This window comes from Anopheles merus, chromosome 2L (genome assembly GCF_017562075.2).
Source record: "Anopheles merus strain MAF chromosome 2L, AmerM5.1, whole genome shotgun sequence".
NCBI lineage: Eukaryota > Metazoa > Arthropoda > Insecta > Diptera > Culicidae > Anopheles > Anopheles merus.
In genome coordinates this window covers 24,913,666-24,936,237 of record NC_054083.1, presented here as the reverse complement: position 1 = coordinate 24,936,237, position 22,572 = coordinate 24,913,666, and the positions used below count along the sequence as shown (strand labels likewise).

At 43.2% G+C, this 22,572-nt stretch overlaps 1 protein-coding gene across 2 annotated transcripts in view; it reads left to right on the top strand.

Moving 5' to 3' along the window:
- The window catches only part of LOC121591574 (cyclin-dependent kinase 14), a 131,823-nt gene extending 110,212 nt beyond the window's left edge, over window positions 1-21,611 (top strand). For both annotated transcript variants that reach the window (XM_041912256.1, XM_041912257.1), the window contains exons 5-10: window positions 5,097-5,188; window positions 11,690-11,864; window positions 14,920-15,181; window positions 15,256-15,468; window positions 15,547-15,726; window positions 15,826-21,611. In XM_041912256.1, coding sequence (XP_041768190.1) covers window positions 5,097-5,188; window positions 11,690-11,864; window positions 14,920-15,181; window positions 15,256-15,468; window positions 15,547-15,726; window positions 15,826-15,899 — 996 coding nt within the window. In that variant the 3' untranslated portion in view covers window positions 15,900-21,611. The remainder of the gene's footprint in view (window positions 1-5,096; window positions 5,189-11,689; window positions 11,865-14,919; window positions 15,182-15,255; window positions 15,469-15,546; window positions 15,727-15,825) is intronic.
- Window positions 21,612-22,572: the final 961 nt, after the last annotated feature.

Below are 22,572 nucleotides of genomic sequence, written 5' to 3'. Positions count from 1 at the left end.
GTAGTTGAAATTATAATTCACGGTTGGCATTTTCGTCCACATAGAAAGCAGCGCCCGAAATATGTGTATTCGCTCGCTCCGAAACCTCACTCACCGCCTCAGTATTAGCATATTCATTACCGTTCCATTTTGTTGCTAATTTTAGCCTTCCTTATTAGCACTCTGAGGCTCACCGCCCGCTTCCATCATCATAGTGCCTCTCCAAAATGTTGGTGGAAAACTGGAAATGGAAAAATCATTTCATCCTCGAAACCCGTGAAAGTTACTGGTGCTGCTGCCCCCGGCGGTGGCAACGCTCGGTACATCACAATGCTCAGCTCGTTTTGGAAACGCTCGAGCTACATCATGTCTTTTTTTTGGTCACGGTTTCGGTGGCCAAGGGGTGGCCGACCTGGACGGGTGCAGCAAATGGTAATGCAGAAAAAAATGTGCGCCCAGCAACGAGCGTAATATCATTTTACATAACTTTGGCAAGAGTTTTTGAGAAGGGCGCTCTTTTTGTACTTGATGCTGTGTGTCTGCGCCAGGCTGCTGGTGGTAGTGTTCGGGTAGGGGACATTACGGACGGTCGATTGACCGTTTGGAACAGTAATGAAAGTGGAAAAAAGGGAAGCGAGTGTTCATGAAGGACTCTTGAAACGATGGTTTTCCATTCGTCGCAACATTGTGCAAGTCACATTTTTACGTATGGTGTATAATTTCTCGCTCATTTGATATTTGACGTACTGATAATGTCCTTATATGAGGTTAATTTTTTATCAATTTCATTTACAGCAAGGTTTTGTTGACTTGAATGCTTTAAAACATATTTAATTTATCAGTTCTCTTATAGTGAAATTGTTCATGTTATATCCGGGTGTAATATTATTTTATTTTCATTTTAATATTGTTCATGTCTCTTGACGCCCAAAATTCCCCACAATATTGTTAAATATGAAGCCTTTGATTCGTTTACCCTGAACATAAGTTCAAATTTTGCTCTTCTTACCACCAAAACAACTCACAATGCCCACAATGAATCCCCACAGTCTGCCCACACGGCTGAAATCAAAGCCAAACTCAATCGCTCACCGTGCAAACAAGCTTAGCTTGTGTGGGACGAAATTTACTGACCAAACACCGTAAAAGAAAAAATGCTTCGCTTTCACTTCCTTGCATGCCGTTCTATCTTTCTCTTGCTTTCGAAAACTGAAAATACGTTAACACACTTGCCGGTATCCTGGGGGCGTTAATATACGAACAAACAGTGTGCAGCAAGCAGCCCCGCACAGCCAACCAACAACACTCTGCGATTGTGTCAACACATATTGTCGTCGCCATCCCAAGTGCAGTGGTTGTGTAAGCAGCAGTAGCAGCAGTGAAAGCTTTTGCTCGGTTTTTGTCCACCCTTCGCTGGTGTAATATATCTTGCCAGCAAGATATTGCCAACCAGAAAGATCTCTATCTGTCCGTGACCGCCGGTTGTTTGCCGGTCATGATCTTCTGTGCTTGCATTGGCGCTGTTAGGGGGCTGTAGCATATTGCAACGGATGCAGTTTTCCTTTCCTTCAGAAAGAGAGAGAGAGAGAGAGGAAGGGTTTCATTGTTAAAGGGATATCCTAGTTTACAGCCCCACCGAAAGGGGGCAAAGGAAATGAAAACGTTTTGCTTGCCCGCTGCTTTCAGCTGCAGTCGAAAAGTGGAAAGAAATCTATTTCCACTGAATATCCTGTGTGTAGAGACCAGCCACCGGAGAGGGGTGCGCAAACCAGTCAGGCGGAAATTTACAGCACCGAGCGGTGAAATAAGTTTTACAACGTAAATATTTACCGATCACGCCACAAAACCTAAACCCGACCACCGGGAAGCGATAGCAGCGGAGGTTTTGCTACAACACTCTGAGATGCTTCGATAGCGCAGTTTGGGGAGTGGGTTTGGGACCGTCGTCAAAAGGATAAGGCTTTCGTGACGATGTGCGGTATTGGGGGGTCTGTGCCTGGTATGCTGCAGCCCACGTTTGACCACGGGAAAAAGTGTCAAATAGTAAATCTTTACATCACGAACAAAGCAAACTGTATCAAAGGATATAATGAAAGTGGTGAAATGAAACATTTGCGCAAACAATGTAGATGAAAAGGAACCACTTTGTTTGTTTAATGTCATGGTCGTATTTTTTGATTTTAGTAAACTACTTTCAATACATATTTCTACATTTGTTTTCTGTATTATTATTGTTTTTGTTAGTTTTAATGTTAAATTTCATTTGTTTTTACAAAGATTTACTTTAGTTTAAGTAGAATGTTTCATTCTGAGTTTGTATTTTAACTCTCAAGAAGTTCCATTTTTCAACCAAACATCTCTACCTTTGTTCTTTTTTGTACTGTTGCTATATTTCCATCAACGTATTTTCTGCACCATCTGCAGTTTGTGCTTTTCAGTCAGCTTTTGATGTTTATTTTACGTCACATTGCGGCTTCCCTGGCGGGCGATGGTGCTTCTCTTTCAAGCCCTCACTCACACCGATAGGTGGCCCCGCCCGATGAGTTCGTGCACCGAACCGAAAGAGCCCTTTCCTGGTGACGGTTCCGAAGCAAAAACCCCTTGGAAAGGAAATGCTTCCCTTAGAAAGGCGAAGGGCAGAAAGGATTTACGCTTAGGAAGGAATGATGCTTTTCTGCACTACCGACTGCACACTGCAGTTGGCCTTTCGAGAGGATTGCTTTTCGCCTTGCCTTTACTTTACTTTACCCACCTCCCGAAAAGCGGAAGTAATTCCGTTGCAACAAAGTAACGAAGACCAAATGGTATGTGAATAAACCATCTCCTGCTGGAGGAGAGGGGAGCAGGGAGAATGTGTGTGCTTGTGGCAGGGTCATTTGGTAGTGGAATTACCGTATCGCAGAGGTATTACACAGCTGAAGGATAATTTTTTTGTCGAATGAGTTTAAGTTTTTATGCTCTTGGTCGGTTTGTTGTAAAGCGACTTGACTTTGTTTGTTTCCCGGAGCGATTGTTTGATGAAATTGAACAGGGAACAGACGTAAAAAAATATTCTAAACAAAGAATGCAATTTTCTTAACTGATAGCTTCTACGCAGTCGAAATTTGTTGATTTTTACAATTACAGAATAAAACAAAATAAATTTACTTTTAACAAAATAAAAAAAAATCAATACAAAACTGATATCATATGATGTCCTATTTTGTTCCAACACAACCCAAAACGTACAGCTCTCGTTTATAAAATGTTCAAAGCTTTCTTAAGCACATTGATGCTGTTTGGTTCAGCTTTACTACGTCCCCAACGAATCCTTTCGCTAATCCAACCAACCGTATCTTTACGGGTCAGCAAGAATGAAACAGTTTACCCAGCCTGTTTCCTAGAACTTAACTGTTTGACCTCAACTGTTTCCTGGTCTGTCTTGCGCTAGTGTTTCGTTGCCATCTTTAACATTTGCTTTTCCCACACGATAGTGTTAAAAGTTTCATAAGGGCCGCGCCCCTGTACGGTCCGCTGCATATTCAACTGTACATTTTTCATGTCGTTTTGCCGCTTTGCTGGTTGCCGTGTAAAAGGGAGGGTTAGTTTTCTTTTCCCAGAAATCCTATAAAAAATCGGAAAATTTTGACCTCAGCTTTTTGTCTTCCTCACTCCACACTAGTGTTGGGAATTTCGTTAAAAAAAAGGAACGGAACGGAACTAGTTCATTTTTCAAGAAGAACGGAACGGGAACCTGGGGTGTAAAAGAACCGACCCAGAGCTTAGAAGCCAAGCTGTCTTCCGGGGGGGGGGGGGGGGGGGGGGGGGGGGTTGTTACTTCATACAGGATATGAAAAGGCGTATCTTAAATCATATCTGACACCAAATCTAGATGGGTTCAACCTATGTCAAGTAAGCTGTACCGGTTGTGCTAATATAAAGCATGCATTTATTATCTAGCATTTGTAAACTTTTTAGATGCGACGACCATTTTCGGTCAAATAAATAGGCTTGGCTATCAGTAACATAAATGCTCATAGCAGGAAAATCATCCCAGCGTATGAGGGCACGATCCATTCGAGGCTTTTACCCATGCCGATGTTATTGAGTGGTACGGGTTGACTATTGTATCACGAGACTGACTAATTATTTGAATTTCACTTACTATTTAAAACAAATAGTTTTTTCACACAAATCGTTTACATGTTTACGGCACTCAAACGGTTGTCGAATGGAACAGAATGCTTCGAATCGAATGACCAAATATTGGAATCATGTCGAGTGCCAAGATCAAGAGGATATCGTGGCATAAAAAATAAATACATTTTTTTTTCGTTGTTTATACTCACATATTATAATACATCTCTTCTACACCGTTCTGCAATATGAGTACAGATTTAAATTTTAAAATAGATATTTGTCTAGTTAAAACAAGCTAAATTATAACAAAAAGTATAATAGATGTTACAAATTGCACCATAATACCAAATGTAACACAATTTTTGGTTTCGCTTACCGCGATTTTTATAAACGATACGCGACGAAGTGCGATGAATTGTTAGTATGTTGTTACTATGATTTAGAGAGGCTTTGGCTCCTGCGGAATTCTTTCGCCTCTAGTGCGATGAATATTCCTGTGAGCATGGGAGAGTGCACAGGCAACACATACTGTGTGCGAGAAAGAGTGAACAGTTATCTTGCATGCAGCGGAGCGAACGGAAAGAACGAATTGAACGGAACGAAATGAACGGAAAGAACGGAATGAACGGAAAGAACGAAATGAACGGAACGGAACGGAATGAACGGAATGAACGGAACGGAACGGAATGAACGGAAAGAACGGAACGGAATGAACGGAAAGAACGGAATGAACGGAATGAACGGAATGAACGGAATGAACGGAACGGAACGATTTTGTATAAAGGATCGGAACGGAATGGCCTACATAAAGAACGGAACTTTTTTACTAGGTTCGGACCGGAACGGCCAACACTACTCCACACTCACGGCGAGCTACAAAAGACTGGGCGCATCCATGATGTTGTTTAAAATTTCCAAGAACTTGTGGTTGATAAGTAATATTTTACTTTTATTTATACTAATTTTTTAATTGTTTTTCTACTCCTCTCAATTTACAGGGTGACTCGCCGTTTGGCAAATCAGATGCATACATCAAACTAGAGCAACTCGGTGAAGGATCCTACGCAACGGTATTTAAAGGTTATAGCAAGTAAGTAAAAAGCAAGACATTTTATTGCGTTCTTTTTTTTTTTTGGTGTAACACTTGTCCCCGACGTAAACCGTGCAGAGGGTTTAAATCAACTACAATAAAGTTGTTAAATGTGTTTAGGTGATCCCGGGTACGGTCCCACTGTTCACCGGAATCGAGCACAAAAACGCTCCGCACTCTCGTTCTGATTCGCCTTTAATGGAAAATCAATTACGGCTCACAAAATCGGTACGGTCACCGTTCATATCGTTCCTTTATTTTTTTTACTCTCCTTTTCATGATCGATAAAGCACTTTAAAGGGGAAAAAAACAATGCGTTCATTTTGTCATCCCTTTTCTATCATCCTCACATACTCACACACACACGCGCGCGCGTATCAACGTAACAGCACGCCCGCTCTCTTGCCCCAGCATGGTTGCGTCCGGTAGTACAACAGGAGTAGTGTGACATGAGCACGTATACCGTTGGTTGCCCTAATCCCGGACAATTTGCCAACGATATTTGTCCACCCGTAATACTCCCCTGGGAGAAAAGGGGCGGGATGGTCGCGTTGGTTAGGGCAATTGAGAGTATAAAAAAGTCAAACGCAGGGCCGGCTGTTGTAGTAGCCGCCGCCACGACCAGGGAGGCGAAAGCGGCCGTAAAGAAATTTAAATTTTATTGCATTATTTATGAAAATCGACCTCCATAAAATTGGCAAGCCAGGAAGAAGAAGGTACTGTTGTTGTGTACGGTGCCCAATACGCCAGCATGTGTGTGTGTGTGCCTGTCAATACTGCGTGACGATGGCTGTTTTTTCTTGCGTTCGTTTATTTTTGTGACAGCTTCGTGCTAAAAAAACAAAAACAAATTGATCGAAAAAATGGCATCCTTTTGGCACAACGTTAATGGAGTGACATTGCGTAGGGAGAGAGGGAGAGTTTGTGGTTGCCATTGTATAACACGCATATGGTATTTAATATATTAGACATTTATACATCTTCAACTCATACCATTTCACGTGAACAAAGCGCCGTATATTATGTTGTCTTTATAAAAGCTATTTCGTTGCTTTACTGGCCTCGTTTCGGGGTCTCTTGAGTATCATTTCGGGCAGTAACGTTCCGTTCCACTTCACCCGTTTATGTGTTGAGCATAGCTAATGGGTAAAGGAAAATAGTACACGTGCAAAATGAGTTCCTTCCATCAAACCGAAAGGAATCCTTCCCGTAGGAATCGAGATGGCAAAACAAAACACAAGCAAGCAATAAATCTTTCCCTCTCAGCGTATAAATTTTCAAGACGCTGCAGCGGGAAAACAATGTATACTAGTACGTACGCGGAAGAGATATTATTCTTGCAAAAGAAAATCTACAATAAATCGTTTTCGATGCATGCAATTTGGCCCATTTTCATGCGGCTGTGAAGCAAAGCTTTTCCTCCAAGTGCTGTTGAATTTCACAACCTAAAAGTCGTTCCATCATCGCGTTCTTCCGTGTTCGATTGAGTGAAAAGATCAATAGCAAGCGAGAACATTTTGCAATCAACTCAACACACACACAACATGACGACAGTCCTTTTTGCGGGGAAAACGATAAATATTCGCTTTGCCGTGCAGAAAGAGCACGTCCACGTCCAAACTTCGATAACGTTGTCGAGCGTCGTCCGGCATTTTTGTTGGTCGAACTATTACGGGGAAGTTCTCTTTTAACCCACAACGTTTTGCTCGTGTGTGAATTGTCCTTTTTTGCCGCTTCTGCATTGACCTTTGCTCGTCTTCCCCATCCTCCGCATTTGAACTTGCTTTCTTACAGCAGAACCTATTGTAAATAGAAATATCTGAAACGCAAATACACGCCCAACCTCCTCGGTGGTGGACGGCTATCGACGTCAATCTTCAAAATCCGGCAACAGTTCGTGTGCATTTCGTAGTGCGTGTCCCTGGAACCGCGCTGTTGTGTGCAGGGAAAAGGTCACCCGCAGCAGATCCTGATGACGATAACCCCAAACGGAAAGGCACAACAAACGCACGGGGCGGAGAGCTTGGCAAAGGTTGGCCGGTGCTGGTGCTGCAACCAAACCGCATAATGTTGAAATTGGCTTCTACTCCCACACTCCTCGCTTTGCTGTTGGACGATAAAGTTGAGTGTGATTCGAAAAGGAACCCAGAGGGCGCGCTGCTCCCACAAGCCAGCGGGGCGAAACACGATTGTTCCGTTGACTTTTCTGCTGTGGCGAAAAACTTTACCCCAAGAAAACCGCTTTTTTTGTGACGCTTTTGATATGGGACCGAGTGTATAGTTTTTCATTCCAGCTTTTGGATGGAACTTTTGTTTAAAAGAACAAAAAAAAAAGGATTTCTTTGGGCCAAGATTTGACGGTTTGGAATAAGTGCGGTTCGTGTTTTTATGGTTCATTCTTTTCGATTATGTGAGTGGCTATAAATCCAACCCGTCTGGTATCCCTTTTTGAAAATTAGACACATAAATCCAACGCATCTTTCCCTCAAACTGTAAATAATAAAACCTTTACCTTGCTTAAAATTCGATCAATCGCGTCTAATGCTAACTTTATGGCTATCAGTGTGTGACTCCGTTCGCCGGTGGTGTAAATTGATCTACTCAGAAAATCCAGTTTACGGGAACCGGCACAAGACAGTTATCGTGTAACGTGTATCGGTTTTGTTTCTTCCCTTTTTTATAATAAACAGGCAAAATTGTCGTTTACCGCCTCTACGACACTCCTCGATGTAGTAGCGAAGGAATCATTTTACGAAACCGATCCCTAACGGGGCTTAGCCGGAGAGATTAATGACAGTTCCAAGGTCCTCCCGGGTGGACCGTGTAGCGTTTCCGGACGAATTGACGGCGTCCTTTCCTATCCTTTGGTTGTGTGTGTGTTTGTGTCCTTGATGGTTGAAGAAGAGATTGGACGCATCATTACGCCGACGAAGGAGAACGCGACGAAAGTATTTCAATGTCGGTATCTCGCAAGGATAAAGCACGAACTATTCATTTGATCTCATAGCAATGTGGCAAAGTATGAAGAAAATTTCCCCTTTTTCCCAATTTAAACGATAAATCAGACCATCCATCCTTTCCATCGCTGCTTGGAGTCCAACTAGGATGACCACGTCATTAGGATATTTTTGGTCGTTAATTAAGTATTTAAACAATGGGCGCACACAATAGCGTATACCATGGCACAATCTCCCCCTATTGTTTGTACCGATGGTAAGTGATTTTGCCGTAAAAGTATACCCCAAGAACATCGGGCACATATCTTCATCGCTGACCATACTGTCTTTTCTGTCGAATGGCCGAGCGTTATTAATGGGAAGCGGGCAAGGTTGCGTTGTTTGTTGCGCACACCAAGCACCGAAGGACACAAAAGGCATTTCGAATTTCGATACCTTGCCGAAAAGCCTTGGGATATTATCAAGACGAAAACAACAACTATAATAACAAACAATAACCCAGCATCATCAAGAAGATTCTCTGGGGGCCACTGGCAGGGCAGGGCTGGTTGAAATTAATTTCGTTTCCTTCGTTACGTGCTTTTCGGTGCTTACCAAAGGCGACACTGTCACTCTCTCTCCCTCTTGGGCGGCACACTGTCATCACCGTCGTCTTCTTGTTATTGTTTTGTTGTGCCGACTGGCAAAACAAAGACGTTAAAAATGGAGCGAAACAAAAGAATCATTGCTTCGCCCTCCCGTTCGATCCCCCGTACCAGGGGGGTGTGGATGGAATAGCCATCGAAATCGGTTACGGTTGGACGATAATGGCTTGTCAACTCCTCTTCCCAAGCTGCTTCTTGTGTACGCCTTATTCGTAAACCACCACCCCAAATTGTGGCGACACACAATGGCGCTAAAGCAGCTGGTGTCGTCGCGTAACTTCCACCCTCCTTAGCCAAGAACTCAAGTTTCCTGTTGATTACTTTCGCAAAACCCGATTACGAACGCAGGACGAACAGAGCCTTCGGTCCTTTGGTAGCTTCCCTTAATCTTTGTGCCGTCTGCAAAGGCGGCCATTCTCGACAGGAAGATTAGTGACCGGATGGATCATAAACGGAATGGACCCAATGGGGGGAGTCGATGGCTGTCGATCGGACTTTAACGCGGCGATCAGCGCCCTACAAAGAGAGAGAGCGAAAGAAGCAACAATAATTCGTCTAATCCTCGATTGACATTCGGTTTGGTACACATTCGAAGCCATCATCCAGACTTGTGGACTGGGTTGGAAACGTTTTCACATACCGGCGGCAGAAGTCTGCCAGGTCCCAGGTTGGGAAAGTTTTCGCTTTGGACAGCCGAACTTGCAAGAATGCGTGTTTGGTTGGTTGTTGCTACTGACGCTCTTAATCAATGATTATTAGACGGGCTAGTAGGGATGAAGTCGGTTGACTACGCTTGGTTGGAGGTTGATAAAGACCACACGATGCTGCTGGTTGGTCAGATCGTGCAGTATATTATGAGAAGGAAAGCGTTGTCGGGGCGATGCGAGGGGGATTAATTGGAACTGAAGGGAGGATATTAAGAGCTTAGGTCAGCAAATGAGATTGCAGCTCGAAACTCAGAACAATGCGCTTCTTCCCATCTTCCCCTAACTTTCTTTCGCACCTGTTGGAAGAGCGCGTGTGTGTAAGCGATAACATTGTGTCTTAGTTTCTGAAGAATCTGTCTTAGTTTCTGAGGAATTGGAACTGAACTGACCAACTGAAGTGTGGTGTGAGGATTTTCTTTGGGATATTAAGAGTCTGTGGACATTCAAAAGCGCAATATTTAACTGATAATATCCACGCAGGAAAGCCTTTAATGCTCCTTTTCCAATGAATAATAAATGTTTCCATACGTCTGTCACATGAATTTTGTATTCTCGCTTGCCCTTTCCGTACTCCAATCACGTTCACGATTCCCAAGCCGTTCAGAATTGTTTAGGAAATGTTCCATCCAATATCCCAGTGACCTAGTTATTGGGAAACACTTTGAAGAGCAAAGATTCCGAGATTCGTTTCCACCGTTCACACACACACACACACACTCATTCAGAGAAAGACATATCCTTGACCATTTTCCGATCCAAGCACAGACGTGGTTGGCAAAAGGTCTCATATTTCCATTTTGCTCCCAAAAGCACCGATTTCCTTGGAAAAAGAATACAGAGTACGGAACATCGATGGCGGCAGACTTCAGCTCCGGTGGAATGTTTTCCCTCGCAAAACCGTAACCGAACGCCACTACGCCAATGTCAAGCCCGCCAGGCTCTGTGGGCGGATACGCGGTGGTACGGTGACACAGTTCCACAGATGCCGTCGGGGAAAAAAAAAACTTTCCCAACTCCTGCCAAATGGCGTGGCGTTGCCAATATAATCCCTTCATTTTCTGCTCTCAGTTTTTCCTCCACCGCCCGGAGATAGACAGACATGAGGGAAGGACAGCAAAACGCAGCAGCACGCAGGAGGGCAACATTCGTGAAATTGTTTTCCCCCCTTTTCTCCGATCCTCCTGAACTCATTTCGACTCCTTCTCCAAAGCCCTGTATCTGTCCCAAGGCTGTGTGAAAATCGATAAGTTTTAACCTGCTGCTCGAGATATGATGCGCTCTTAGATGGTTTGGGGTTTGGTCCATCTCAACTCATTTCTTTTTCTCCGTTGGTAGGCATTTTTCTGCCAGTCTGTGAGCAAACTGGTTCTTGTCTCTGTTATGGGGCTGTCCTGACGGAGGGGGTGGGGGTTTTTGGATTTTATAACCTTTTCAACCGAACTTTAACCTGCGCCCTGCGTGGACAGAACAATTCTTTGAATTCTTTAGAAGCGGCAAACTTGAAGACACCCGGAATGGAAGGAGAAATGTCGGGCGAATTCTGTCCCAGAAATGGTAGACATTTGCTGTCAAAAGTTTCTAAATTCATAAGACGGGACAGGGAGACAGGGAGAAAATTGTCTGAATAAAATGTCCAATGCAACAACTACAATGAAGAACTAATTTTCTTGTAGAATTGTGTTGTGTGTGTCTGTGTGCCCTAAACAGAAGGTCCCTTCTCAAGAGGAAATGAATGGAGCACAAAACGCACAAAACTTTCATTCCCAAAGTGAAGCTGTAAAACTGGCCAGAGAAAGGAATAGGACGTCAGTGTCCGTGTGCTGTCCACCTCCGCCCACCCAGAACAAAGATATTACCTCAAGCGAAATATCATACACTCGCCCCCAAAATAAAGTGATCACCATTTATCTTCCAACCGGGGGCACCATCCATCTTGAAGCGTGGTCTAATCGAATTTAGGTCGAATAAAGCATAGCGCACGGAAGGAAATGCCTTTGGGGGTTCGGTGTGATGCCATTTCTTATGCCTTTTTTTTTCGCGCGCGCTCGCTCTCGTGATGCCCCTCCGTCCAGGCACATAACTTACTGTCCGCCGGTGTGGTGCGTTGAGCCACTAATTCATCTTCACCCTTGCACCACATTCATCTAGCGAGCACTGCGCTAACTCTTCCCTTCTTCTCGGTTTTCATTTCAGTTTAACAAATCAAGTGGTAGCGTTAAAGGAAATCAGGTTACAGGAGGAGGAAGGCGCACCGTTCACGGCCATACGCGAGGCATCGCTGCTGAAGGAACTGAAACATTCGAACATCGTGACCCTGCACGACATCGTGCACACGCGTGAAACGCTCACGTTCGTCTTCGAGTTTGTGGTAAGTAATGGGCGGTGGTGGTGTAGAGAGGAGAAGAGTATTATTTGCTCATTTTCCAAACCGGGTCCGGGTGCTTTAGTACTTATTTATTACCTTTTATTAGTTGTTGAAGTCATTCGTGTTCGTGCTTGCGAGACTAAAGCTCCCATCGTCGATCCTTTCGGAGGGGAGCGAGAGACAGACAGACAGACAGCCACATCTTCTCTACCGTTTGCGTGTGCTTTCCGAGTCTTCACACGCGGATGAGGGAGCGACACGCAAAGGCAAGCGCTCGAGGAATGCTGCAGGAAGGGAATAATAGGCGCCAAACTACGAAGACTACGTCGTCGTTCTGTACGCTTTTATTTATTGCTTCTCGCGCTGGTGCGGGAATGTCTAACTCAGGGGGGGGGAGATCGGGATGGGAATTCGTCATGAATTTCTAAGCACCTTTTCCCCGGGACACCAGTGCGGACGTTCTTCTCTCCCATAGTTTGCCGGAGGAGCTCAGCATCCGGCGTTTTTTTTTTGTTTGTTTTCCTGGTCTATCCTTTTGCGGGTGTGATTTATTGCCTCCCTTGGTGCGTGTTGGCGGTCGGGACGCCTTTTATTCCGTCTGGAATCGCGTGCACTATTGACATTCCGTTGGAGTAGAGTGTGTCTATTGTTTTACCTGTTTGTTTTCATGCTGCTAATTTAGATATTTCGAATTGAAGTGTTTAACCTGAAAACGTTGACTGTAAATTGATTTAAACTTCAGATATTACTCCTAAAATTAACGGAAATCAGATCAACATCCTAAAGCAACCTTTTTAAACCACTTGCAATTAATTATCGACTCTTTTATAGTCTCTCTTAAATGAACAAACCTCCCCAAACCCAATTATTGCTAGACATTCATTGCTCAATTGCTGCGGTTGACAGATTGGTTTGTTTTCCTTGCCGCAATAAATCATCTAAACATTGCTCTGCTTCTCTCCCTCTCGGTGCAGAAAAAATGGTGAAAAAGCATAAATTGTTTACACCACATGGCGCACTCCCAACGGTGGGGGGGGGGGGAGTTCAGCATCAGGTCGGATTGGTATGTTTACCCTGGGTTTGGTACAATACCAACAGGTTCGATGCCAAAATTGCAACCACACATACAAACCAAAACAAGCGCTCCCATAATTCATCCTTACGATATGAGAGGCGTAGAGCCTTACCGTCTACAGCTCGATGTCTGAACAGGACGGATTGCAATAGGTGTGTGCTGTTGTTTTTTATACCTTAATCCTACAAGACGTCCGTAATAAAACCATCGCAGGTGAACGGTAGAATCTAAAAGGAAAGGAAAGGAGAGGAAAAACAATGAGGAAAAGATACGGTGTTGCACTAGTGATGGGTATTCGGGAGTGAAAACGTGGAACTATTACAATTCTGGCTCCAAAAAACTGAATCTCAATCAAAATCGGGTTCGACTCCGGGTGACTTCGGGCGGCTCTGGACATGTCTGAACGATAAGTTTGAACTACTTAGGACATTTCCGGACGGTTCTGAACGTGTTCAGAAGACTTCTTTGGGTTCCGAACGACTTTGGGCGACATCAGACGACTCCAGAAGACTTCAGACGACTTTAGACGACTCTAGACGACTCTAGACGACTCTAGACGACTCTAGACTACTCTAGACGACTCTAGACGACTCAAGAATGCTCCAAACAGCTCCAAACGGCTTTGCATTTCTAGGCGACTCCACATGAGTCAGGAAAAACTCCAAACGACTCCAAACGACTCTAGATAATTTAAGGTGCCTCCGGAGTCTGGATGGCTTCGAAAGGATCTAATCGGACGAATCCAGTTATCTTTGGATGACTTCAGTAGAATCCCGACCACTCCAGACGACTCTTCAAAACTCAGGACGACTCTGGACGATTTTAGGAAAGTCTAGATGACTCCGGACGAGTCTGGACGACTTCGGACTAATACAGATAACTATGGATGAATCCAGATGACTGCAAACAACTCCAGGTGAATTAGAACGGATCCAAACATGTTCTAACGAGCCCGAATTTGGACTCTTCCGAGCTAAACGCTCTTAAAAGACGAAGGTAATCCGTCTCCTGCAAAATTTGTTATTTACCCACCACTACTGTGCACTACGTCGCAAGTGAACCACACATTCTAGCAGTGTAAAGGTGGAAACGAGTACATAAATTACAACTTCTGGTTTCTCGCTCGCTACACCTTGTCGACAGTGTTTTGGGCAAAGCAACGAGGAAGGAACGAAGGATATAAGAAGATAGAACAACAAGATTGCATCACGAAAGCTTTTGTGTTCCCAAACACTATCACACACAGTGTTGTTCCTTCGTTGTGATGCCGTGGACTACTTGGAGCAGCACACCATCTACTAATATGCCCCATTTATCAACACACCTCTGCGCTTCCGTCCCCAAATGTTGCACCCCCTAGATTGATTTTAACATCCTACTGCTTGCTCCACCAAGCGTACTATCGCTTCGCAAGATTTCACCCCGAGGGCTCCTCTGCAAGGCGGGATCGTTCGAACGGAAGATATTGAAGCCAAAATTTGGAGCTCTGCAAACGCAACAGCAACCCAGCGATACCCCGATGTTGTATGGGTGTCAAGCAGCGCTATCGAACAACGGTTGCGTGGAACGGCAATTTATTGAATTAAATTAATAATTAGGGCACCACCAGGCAGTTCCAGGTATTTGCCAGGCTACGGTGAAGCAGGGCACAGTTGGTTGGGGACGCACCTTCGATGGAAACTGTAATTTATGGCATTTGGGGCAGCGGAACCTATAGCTTCCGATCGTACCGGTGCTGGATAAGAGTCAGTGTGTGTGTGAGAGGGAGTGCTGCCTTTGCTCATAGCGCAATTCGGGGCGGGTGCGCATTAGGTTTGGTTTTAATTATTCATGCTAATTAGTGCGTTCCGGAGGGGACGTGGGAAATTCGCCCATGTTGTTGTATCCATTCACATCCTGACTATGTTTCCCCCAGGTTCACCTGCTTGCTTTATTTACACTACTAATGATTCTTCTTCTGCTTTGTTGCGCTCCCTCCCACAGAATACGGACCTGTCACAGTACATGGAGCGACACCCGGGCGGACTCGACCACCGAAACGTGCGCCTGTTCCTGTTCCAGCTGCTGCGAGGGCTTTCCTATTGCCATAAGCGACGGGTGCTGCACCGGGACGTGAAGCCGCAGAACCTGCTCATCAGCGAAACGGGCGAGCTGAAGCTGGCCGACTTTGGGCTGGCTCGTGCCAAGAGCGTTCCCAGTCATACCTACTCGCACGAAGTAGTCACACTGTGGTACCGACCGCCAGGTGAGTGTCAAAAGACGGATTCAAAGGGAACTTTCGTGTTTAATTCTGACTCGTTTTTTTTTCTATTTGAACAGATGTCCTGCTCGGCAGTACGGAGTACTCCACCTCGCTCGACATCTGGGGCGTCGGGTGTATCTTTGTGGAGATGATTACCGGCATGCCGACCTTCCCCGGCATACGCGACACGTACGATCAGCTGGACAAGATCTTCAAAATTCTCGGCACACCGACGGAGGACACGTGGCCCGGGGTAACGCACCTACCGGGGTATAAGCTACAAATGCTAGGTAGGGTTCGGTCGTGCGCGATATCGACCATTTGTGAAGCATTCTGTTTTTACTAAATTCATTCTTCTTTCTTTGTAGGCTTTTTCAAATCCCGCAAGCTAGGGCTGAGCTTTCCCCGGTTGTACGACATTAACGAGGGCGAAACGATGGCCACCGCGTTTCTGCAGCTCAATCCGGACAACCGGATAAGCGCGGATGAGGCGCTGCGCCATCGGTACTTTGCGTCGTTGCCAAAAAAGCTATACGAACTGCCGGATGGTAAGAGCCAGGGCATGACTAGGATGCCGACGTGGTATCGTTTTATGTATTAACATTCATTTCTAACGTTTTGCCCTGTTTTTTGCCCTTTTTTTTTAGAATTATCCATCTTCACCGTGGAAGGTATTTACTTGCATCCGGAACCGAACCGCCACCATGGGCACCGAGCATGAGAGTTAAGACAAAGCAAAACCCTAGATGCAATACGTTATTATTGTTAGTAGTTAATGTGATTACCTGCGTTGCTGGTTAGCAGAAGACGCAGTGGAAGATGAATTACAATACAAATGAAACACATGCACACACACCGTCACACCGATACACACCGAATTATTCGCAACCAATGTGTGTGTGCTGTGTGGGTGTGTGTGCTTGGCGCGTTAAAGACGATGGGGCAGCCGGTGTGAGTGCACAGACGGGAGGGAGCAGCATCAAGCGGCAAGAAAGCGATCATAGCAAAACGCAGAAGCGCGAAATGCGCAGAATAGGAACAGAAACGGGGCGAATAGCAGACACACAGAGGATTGCCATGCCGCGGAATGGGAGAGAGGAGTGTGGAAAAGCCGAATCAAAAGTAGATATCCTCAAATTGTTGCCTTTTGCTTAAACAGGCACACGGAGACAAAAACAGAGTCACTCACGCATGCATTGACGATGAGCCAGCCACGCAAGAAGTCCTCGGGAACCAAAGTGAAGCTAAAGGATGTGATCAATTCATTCATACATCGCTCGCAAACCCTCACCCTACACTCACAGACACACATATTTCAAACACATCTGCATACGGCTTAGTTGTTCACCTTTTGCCATTGCCTAATCTTTGGTTTCCATTTCCCGTCCTGTGCTGCGAAGAGCATTAAAAGAGCAAAAATAGCAATAGTGCGAGAGAGAGAGAGAGTTAGAGGAAATCAAATTCATTATTTTTCTTTTTTTTGTTTTGTTTTTGAAAATCAAAGATGAAGCTATTCGTTCGAATAGGCAGCAATTGCTTCATTTTTAAACACTTTTAGTTTACCTATATTACACGCACACAAAAGAAAGAGAGTTTTTATTGCCAACAGGTCGAATTGTTGGTTGCATATGCTCTATAAGCGTGATATTATATGGGCTAGTTAAGAGTTGTATCCATTTTTGTGCACGATTTTATATCTATTCCTTGTATTGCTTTATTGCATGCTGATGGTATTGTCTAAGGTAGACAATTACATGCTTTTTAGTCTCTATATCTCTCTTGAACCCTTGTAAAAGAAGTTGGCGGAAGGATTTGGTATGCCTTTCCGTAGGCTGTGAGTTCATCATACACACACTCAAACCCCGTTGCGTGATTAATCCAAGGTTGGTAAAAGTAGGTACATTTACCTAATTCGCATTCACATCCAATTGGTAGGCCTAAACACGTGCGTGGTTTTGCGCAGCTGAGTTGGTTTTGCTACTCCGAAACTCTGTGCGCTGGCAATATTTCCACCAACAACCCCATTCAGACACAAACACACATACACACGTACACAATTTGCTGCATTTAGTGAAAAACATTACCGGGTTAGGCAATGAAGAGGAAAGAAAGGAAAGGGATGGGTTGTAGAAAAAATCCTCAAAAAAAAAAACGCAGGGAAAAAACGACGATCCCGAGATGAGTGTCACCTGAGTTTTAGGCAATTCCGTTATTCTGTTTTACATCGGAAAGTGTTGTAGATGTGTAAGTTGGATCATCGTTCTTTCGTTAACAGAGTCCCCTTTATATCCAGATCGCGATGTAAAACAAAAAAGCACACACACAACCCCCCAACACAAATTATTTCACTAGATCGCCCCTGTATTATTATTAATTATTTGGGGATACATTTTATAACACGTAAATGGCGTGCTGTTCGCCATCGATCGTCGTATGTGTACGATCGTTTTCCTTTCCCCCTCTTTCTGGTAACGTTAAAGCCCCCCGTCGTAGCGGATTAGGAGATAAATCAAAGGAAGGAAAAAAAGTATTGATACAAAGCATAGAAAATGTGTTTTTGTTTTTTTATGGGCTTTTTTTTTATTTACGAATTATACGTTAAGTGCAAATGTTTATTATTAAAATGATCGGAACTGAGACAGATCGTGGAGCTATGTGGGAGATAGCGCTAGGCGGAGCTATAGACAGACAGCAAACCACCCCCTTTCATACATAGACACGAAATAAACAATCTTTAAACTACACCTACAATGGATTTTTTTTTAATTTTTTTATGTAACTACCGTTTTTATTTATTTAGTTTTCTTAAGTTATTATTTAATCTTTTTTTTTCTTTTATCTTTTCCCTTCTTTCTGGCCCTTCTTTGATACATCATCAGGAAAGTAAGCATGCGAAATAATTCGTTTTCTCTCAGGGATCAGATGGTGAAACGGATGAACACGCACACATACACTAACACACACACACTGGACATTAGAAACATTGCAATCCTTACGTAGCTGGCACAGTTCAATCATAAGCGATAATCAAAATGAAATGAATCCAATCCTCCTTAAAAACAAAAGAAGAAACCATATGATACTTTATCTTGGTTTCTCGAAACGCGAAAGATTTGTATACTTTGTAGCTATCTGTCCGGCAGCCCGCTTTGTATGGCTATTTCCGGTGGTGGTGGTGGTGTTTATCGTCTTCATTGTTGTTTCGGTTTCGGTGTGACTTTTCGGTGCCGTTTGTTAAGTATTATCCTCATTCCCCCCATCAGCCCCTTTTTCAATAAACATCCCACTTCTCTTTCGTGGGCAAACCATAGTCGATAGTGCAACTAGTAGTAGTAAATAGCAGGAAACTCCTTAACACTTGCAAACACTTCTTCTAAAACAACAAACGCAAATCAAATTTCACGTAGTCGGAATAAACGTAAACAGCAGAGGCTAGAAGAAAGGGGAAAAGTAAAAACGAAACAAAACAATGGTAAAACATAAATAAAACAAACATAAGCAAGGTACTTTCAAAGTAGATAAAGCATAAAGTATAGAACCGTTAGAGTAGTGAATTAATGACAGCTCATTACGAACACAACTAGTTGTAGCCGCATGAGCTCTAATGAGAGTGTGCGAAAGAGAAAGAAAATCCAATTAAAAACAGTAGAAACTCTCCGTAGTAGGTTTGCCAACGTCTCATTCTAGTTAAACCAATCAAAACGGGGTAAAACAACCAACAAAAAGATGTTATGAACTCACAGAATAATTCAGCTCTAAATTCAAATCCAAACGTTTCTGTTGGACGTTTCTGTTCGACTTAGCGCTCGTTTAAAAGTTTAAAGTAAAACGTTTAACACTTCAATCGGAAAACTGACCCAGTAGACGTGTGCGCGTGCGTTACAGCAACCGACACAGTATATACTTAGAATGAAAAAAAAGAATCCACAAAAGTCCGGCACAGGTGTGTTAGACAAAACGAAAAGAGTACGCATTAACATCAATTTGTCAGCTCGTAGCGCAAGCAAAAAAAAGCTCTTATAAAATACACCTCAATCATAGGACAGTTTAAGCAGTAAATAATAGAAGTTAGTACTCAGTACATCCTCGTTCTTGGGGTCGGTTCTTTTGAGGTAGTCGAACCGGGCACCTCGTTCACTGTAGGCATATAGCAAGTAGTGAGCAAACACCACGTTCCCACAATAAAAAGCGGGCTAAAACCGTAACACACATAAACACCCCAATAGAAGACGATGGAAGCAGTTTTCAAACTACTAGGAGCCGAATTAGTGGACACAGCTGCCGAAGACCGAACTTTAGATGTATAAATGTTTGAATTTTTGATAGTTTAATACGATTGGTTTGTTTCTGTGAAGTAAATGTGATATTGAAGCAAAAGACACACACACACGGATGGGGAAAAAGGGATGCAGAAATGAAGAGGGATTTTTTGAGTAAGCATCAATAATCAAACACAATGCAGAAGGGCACCGGAAGGAAGTAAACCCCGCAAGTAAAGCACAGTTTATAAGTATTTACCACAAGCGCGCGCGCGCCGTTGGCCGTACCGCGCCACAGCCACAATTTTGAATGGTGAATGGTGAAACTCTTTTTGAACTACTCTTTTCCTTCCTTCCGCATTCTGTTTCCGGTCCGCAAGAAGCCTACAAGCGTACACTCTATCTCTTTGTTCGCGTTGTGTGTTTTACCCCCTTCACACATACACACACACCACACGCGCAATGTTGAGGTGTTAGGCGCGTTTCCGAAATGGGGACAGGAGAGTGTATTTGATAAGAGAGGAACAGCAAACGTTTGCCCATGAGAACACTAATGCAAATGTCTGTGTAAGACTTTAAAAGTGTTTGACTGGTCTGAAATGTGTTTGATTGTGTTTGTGTGAACAGAAGGACAACCGGAACAGGCAGGCAAAACAAATTAGTATTAATGAATAGTGTAAACAGAAAAGGGAAACATTTTAAACCACAAGCAAGAAAGAAAAAAATAGTAAGAAATAGTTAAATCCGATAACTTTGATAAATTTATTTCTTAATGTTGATAATTTTGTTTGAGTTCTGAATACTTGTGCATTTAATTCTGAATACACAAAATTGGTACACACAAAAAAACTGTGAGAAATAGTAATGCATGGAATTTGTACGTTTTGAACGGGGTTCGTTTTGGCAGAGTTCATTCAAGAGACTCTAGATACTGAGGGTAGTTGTTGAAATCCCTGAATCTATCAAGTCGGATCGCTAGTGCCGTTTCGTTGATCGTTCCTTGAGAAGCTTACATTCTCACCCGTTTCATGATGATAAAAAACAGAAAATAGTCAAAAAGTAAAACGACTAGCGCGAGATAGGCGTTACACACAGTTTGCAGTCAAGATTGATTGTAGTAAATGCAGTATTGCAAGTAGGAATTCCTGGAAAAAAACAACACTCTGATAGATTGAAAAGGTAGAAGTAACAAACTATAAAAATCCCAAGCAAATTATTCAAAAGCAAATCAATTTCACTGTTCGAATAGTAGCGCTCCCAAGCTCTCAGCACAGCTAGTCAAATCTTCCACGGAAAGGGGGAAAACAATAATAGCATAAACCACAACTGAAACAGATACAATAGAGGAAACGTGAGGGGAAAAGGAGTACAGTAGCCTAATCTACTAACTAATCAAACAGGTTTTACTTTTTGTTCGGTAGACCCGTTCTTGACTGATGATTCCAGACGATGAGAGGAGTAGCAATATTAACCTGTCCCGTTAAATTGCGCAAGCACTTCTTCACATTAGAAATAAAACCAAGTAAAAGAAACAAAGTAGAACTGTGTAGTGCAAACGAGCAAAATGAATGGGTAAAGAATGCGAGAAGATGATCGATTGAATGAAGATGGTACAGGTACTTCTGGTCCACAGAAAGAAGAAAGGCATGATTAGGGTGTCGCAATCAAATACGTTAACGCGAGGTTCAGTTTCAGTCCTTGGTGCCGCGAGGAGCTTTACGGCAATTTACATTTGCTCTTTCTGCGTAACCTAAATTCCCTTGTTCTTATACTCTAAATCTCACATACCGTCCCCGGAAGGAAATGAAAGATCGTTTGGTAGAGAGAGAGAGAGAGAGTTGATCGCACTCGCTAACCACTAATTAACGAGCCTTATACTGTTTTGGCGAAGGCGATGCAACAGAGCGGATAGAGGAAGGATAAGGAGATTGAAGTGTAGATTGGTGGTTGTTGGTTTAGGGGAAAAAAGGCTCGCGCAATTCCTATCCTAAACCCGCCTCAAGAAGCATTTAGCGCCGCTTGCAAGAGATAAGAAATGATTTATTTTTTAAATCTGCAGAGAACCGCACACTCACTCAAGCTCACATCCACACGAAAAAAAAAACATTAATATTGCACGTCCCATCCCGTAAATTTCGTCCATAGAATTACTAAAAAAGCAACTTAAAATGAAAGAAACAGAGAGAGAAAGAGTGAAGAAGGAACTTAAAACACTCACACGCACGTGTCTACTAAAGCGAAACACACGTGTGCTGTATTCTAAGCTCGAACCACGTGATCGGGAGATGCTGCCGCCTTTCCACTCACTAGCACATAAGAAATAACGCACGGTCGCGATCATTGTTTTGTGTTTTTGTGTTGATCTAGCAAAAAAAGAAGAAGCAAAAGCTTCAGTGCAACATCGCAAAACTCTATTTGGCTGTATTTTTGTGTTATTTTTTGCCGCGCCCGCCTGTTTCTAGTGTTCTCTCCATCGCTGCTTACTAACTCAGTTTAAAAGCAGTCGAAAGCAACAGAAAATGGAACGGAAGAAGAAGAAGAAAAAACCCCTCAGGTAGGGCAATCGTGAAAGGACACAGGGCAAGTGTTGAGGTGAATGTTTTCATATTTTTGTAAATACTTTTAATAAAATACACCGAACTGGGGGGGACGAAATGCGAAACATGGAAAGGGAATAAACAGAAAAGAGAACAGCACAGCAAAGTGACAAAAGAAAGAAAACAGGAAATGATAGTAGCGTGCGGTAGAAAAGAGAATGGAAAGGAAGAAAAAAGCACAGTAAAAATGTGCAGGAAGAACAAAAAGAAAGGGAAACAAAACAGGCAAAATATTGTTTATTTATGAAACTTTAAATAAAAGTAAAGTATATATATGACGACTAAAATCCATTTCGGATAGTGGCGGAGATGGTGGTAAGAATGGAGAAGGATGGATAATCCTGGTTGGGATTTGAAGTGGGGAAGTAAAAGGTAGAGGTGAAGTAAGTGAAGTAAACAATTTAAATGAATGAAATAAATACGAACAATTCAATGAACTCTGTACTTTGTTGAGCTGGGGTTTATGATTGATTTAGTTTTACGATATGGTTTTAATTTCAAAACAACAAAGGAAAAGGTAAGCCTTTTTGATAACCAA